The sequence below is a fragment of the Malurus melanocephalus genome, unplaced genomic scaffold (genome assembly GCF_030028575.1).
Source record: "Malurus melanocephalus ecotype Western Australia unplaced genomic scaffold, MMel_1.1 scaffold_328, whole genome shotgun sequence".
Lineage (NCBI taxonomy): Eukaryota > Metazoa > Chordata > Aves > Passeriformes > Maluridae > Malurus > Malurus melanocephalus.
In genome coordinates, this window is record NW_026623560.1 from 735,372 (window position 1) to 738,841 (window position 3,470).

General features: G+C 45.7%; 1 protein-coding gene across 1 annotated transcript in view; it reads left to right on the forward strand.

Annotated features, from left to right (window-relative positions):
- Positions 1-2,735, forward strand: part of ZIC4 (Zic family member 4) — a 9,134-nt gene extending 6,399 nt beyond the window's left edge. Inside the window, exons 3-4 of the mRNA XM_057377850.1 lie at positions 1,573-1,627; positions 2,528-2,735. Of these exons, the coding sequence (XP_057233833.1) occupies positions 1,573-1,627; positions 2,528-2,735 (263 nt within the window). The remainder of the gene's footprint in view (positions 1-1,572; positions 1,628-2,527) is intronic.
- Positions 2,736-3,470: the final 735 nt, after the last annotated feature.

Below are 3,470 nucleotides of genomic sequence, written 5' to 3' on the forward strand. Positions count from 1 at the left end.
TCCTTTCCTTTCCTTTCCTTTCCTTTCCTTTCCTTTCCTTTCCTTTCCTTTCCTTTCCTTTCCTTTCCTTTCCTTTCCTTTCCTTTTTCCTTCCCCTTCTCTTTTCCCCTTCCCTTCAGTGGTTTCATGCAGATTTTCCCTGTGCAGGTTTTCTCTTGTGAGCAGTAGTGTGTGCTGCACTGTTCTGTTCGCCCTCGATTTTCTGTGAGAGTGTGTTTTTTTTAAGAAATATATATATAAACGATTATTTGTTACCAATTTGTACAAAATGGATCAATTAAATTTTTTTATTAATTAACCCGTTCAATGGACGTTTCTGTAAAGAATCTCCTCACTTTTCCCTCTTTCTGTATATAAATACATATATATATATTTCCTCCCYCCACCCAGTAGTTGCTAATAAAGAAAGGCCCAGGGGGGTGCGATGATTGACTGTCCATTTTAGCTCCTACTGGTAATGACTTCTAATACCTAAACATGCCCGTCCCCACCCAGAGTGTGGCCCCTGTTGGACTGTGGGCGCTGAAGCTCCCGGGGGGGCKGGAGTGTTTCTGACGGGGTGCGGGGAGATCGTTCCCTGACGTCACTGCCAGGGCGGGGGCCGGGCAGCCCCCGGCAGCGCGGGGACCGGGGACCGCTGCTCCATGGCTCTGCCCTGCCAACAGCCCCGAGGAGAAATGAACCGTTCCCACAACGCGGCTTTAGCATCTCCATCCTGTCCCAGAGGCTCAAACCTATAAGGTTCACGTGCTGGTTCAGAGAAAGAAGGGAGGGGGGTAAAAAAATAAACAAAACTCAAAATAAATAAACAAACCTCTCCACTGGGGTAGCTTGGAACTACCGAATGGTGCCGTTTTAATTACTTCAATGATGTTTAAGAATATTATAGGCAAATAAATAGCATGGGCTGGTGGAAGGGTTTCTATGGCTTGCCGAGAGCAGACAGAAGGCTGCTGTAACCGCATCCTCTAGTGTCTGACAGACCACCTCTGCATCCAGGTGACTGGGGTTACTGTGTACAACTGTACACACACGCRCATACACACATGTATGTTGATATCTATAAATATAAAAACTACAGGAAAATAAATAGCTGGTCAGTGACTGAAAACACCGTAATGCTCAGTGCTTTCCTCACTCATACATCCGAATTTTTCTCCCAAGGCACCAGGTCAATGTTCCTTTCTCCATTCACCCAAACTCAACAACTTTTTTTATTGAAACACCACAGATAGAGACAACAGCATGTCGCTACTGGGAATACACTTAGGGAATCAGCTAGGTGAGACCAATATACAAAAGAGGAGCCCAAACAGGGGAGAGTTGTGCCCTCTCCAGCCCCTGAAACTTATGTCATGAAAATCAAGAAGTGCAAAAGCCAGATGCAGCTAGGGAGGATGTTTCCATCATGTCCTGAGATCTGTTTATTTCTTTATTTCTCTATTTACAGAAGTATTTGTATGTGCAGGCTAATCACCTTTAATTTTTCATTTGCTTGTTACAGATGTCTACCCCGTTGCTCTCAAGGTAATCTAGACAGACGCAGCTGAAAGCCTGAATCTTATGCCTTAGACATCAAAGCAAGCTCRCACAAAGAAGTATTTCTTCACAACGGTGAATCTTCATGGTAAGTTAGGATTTCTATGGCAATAGGCAAGTCATACTTAAATAGTGAAAGGCGAAGTCTGGAGCCCGTCCAGTCTTTTCATTAAGGACATAATATTTACGTCTAACAGGCCCTTTTTCTTGTGTATACAAGTATATATTTTTGTTTGACGCGAACTAAATCATTTTCATTTAATTTCCGGTAAACAAAACCCACGCGAACAGGGCACTTGTTCCAGACCATAATAAAAATGGATAAGACTGTCAGGAAGAAAAGGCCCGCTTGAACCGTCGCCTCAGCTCACTTTTGTTTCTGCTTTCTGCCAGGATCAGAGAATGCATTTGGGATTTGAGGGCGAGTTTCTAAAGGCAAGGAAATGGTTTTTAAGGGGGGAAAGAAAAGGAGAAAGGTCTAATCAAGCTCGGGTTGTTCAAAGGGCCTGATTTTGGGGTTGAAAGTGTGAGTTTTATGGTGCATCAGCATGCCACGTTAGGATCGCTATGGTAATGAGGAGAGCAATAGCAAGCGGCCTTCAAAGGAGGCACACTCCATTTGAGACAGTCTATTAAGATACATTTGCACTGACCTTTGGTTTCATGCTAGCTTAATACACTCAATCTGCTCCCCGCTAGAGATAGACTTCCTCCACCTAATGCACTTCGGYGGAGCTGGGTTTTGCTGGGCATCACCCTCCCCCCGAGGCGGGTTCCGTTCCGACGCTGTAGTCCCGGTCTCCTTCTCCCCAAAGTAAGGGACTGCCAGCCCCCCAAACTCGGCAGGAGCTCCTACCCTCTGTCCCCAGCCTTTCTGACCAGCTTCTAGCAGCAAAATCGGCCACAAAGCTGAGAATTGCTTCCCTTTCCTCCCCTCCAAACCTGGCAGGGGAAGGTAGGGTAGAGACCGAAAGATCCCCGTCCTTAGGCTGCAGCTGTCTCAGGGAGTAGGTGTCCCKGTGGAAGTCCCCCGGAGCACGGGGAGAGGCCCGGGGGAGATGCCCGTCCCTCCCTTCCCAGTCCGCCCGGTCTCGCTGTCGCTGCGTGGCAGCRAGCGGAGGCACCGCGGTGCGGGGGAACTTGACACCCGCATGGCCGGGGCCATGGGCGCTGGGCCATGGGCCCGGGAAAGTTAGAAGTCCATGTTCCAGTAATTGTCTTGTTGTTTATTTTATCCAAGTACCCTAGTGAATAGGGGAAAAATAAACACGGGAAAAAAAAATTCAAACAGTTGAGTCGTCTTTAGTGCCAGCCCTTGTGGTTGAATAAAAAGGATGGTCCAATTTCTATTGAGCTGAGAAATCTTTGAAGTGGGAGTTATTATCTGAGAAATTCCTGCTCGTCGTCCTAACAACGCTGATGAAACGTAAAAGGTTCTTTGTCAGCGATTTGTTCTCCTCTCTGTCAAACTCACCCTGCCCGTTAGCTTTAAACCGTTTCTAAAGAGATAAAATCAAACTTTTAAAGATAACTTTAGGGGCCCAGAGGGTGCAGAAAATACCAAACTATCGAATCCTGTGTGTAGGCATACATCTGGATATATGTGGCTGTGTCTGTGTGAAACTCTGACTGTGTACAGAGGTCCATAGATGTCTGTATGACCTCACAGTTCGAAAGTTGAAATTATGTCCATTGTTTTTGCATTTCATCCTCCAAACTTTTCCGTCTAATAAATTGTTCCTACACACACTCCGCACAGAATGCGATTCTTGGGTGAAGGCAGAAATGTTGGATTTCTTTAACACCACTATGTGACCAACAAATGTTTTCTTTCCAGTAGAGTGAAAGCAAGAATGTAGATATAGAGTAAAATCTTTGATCACTTAACAGTCCAAATACCTATCAAGCATGTATATACTGCAATGTATCGA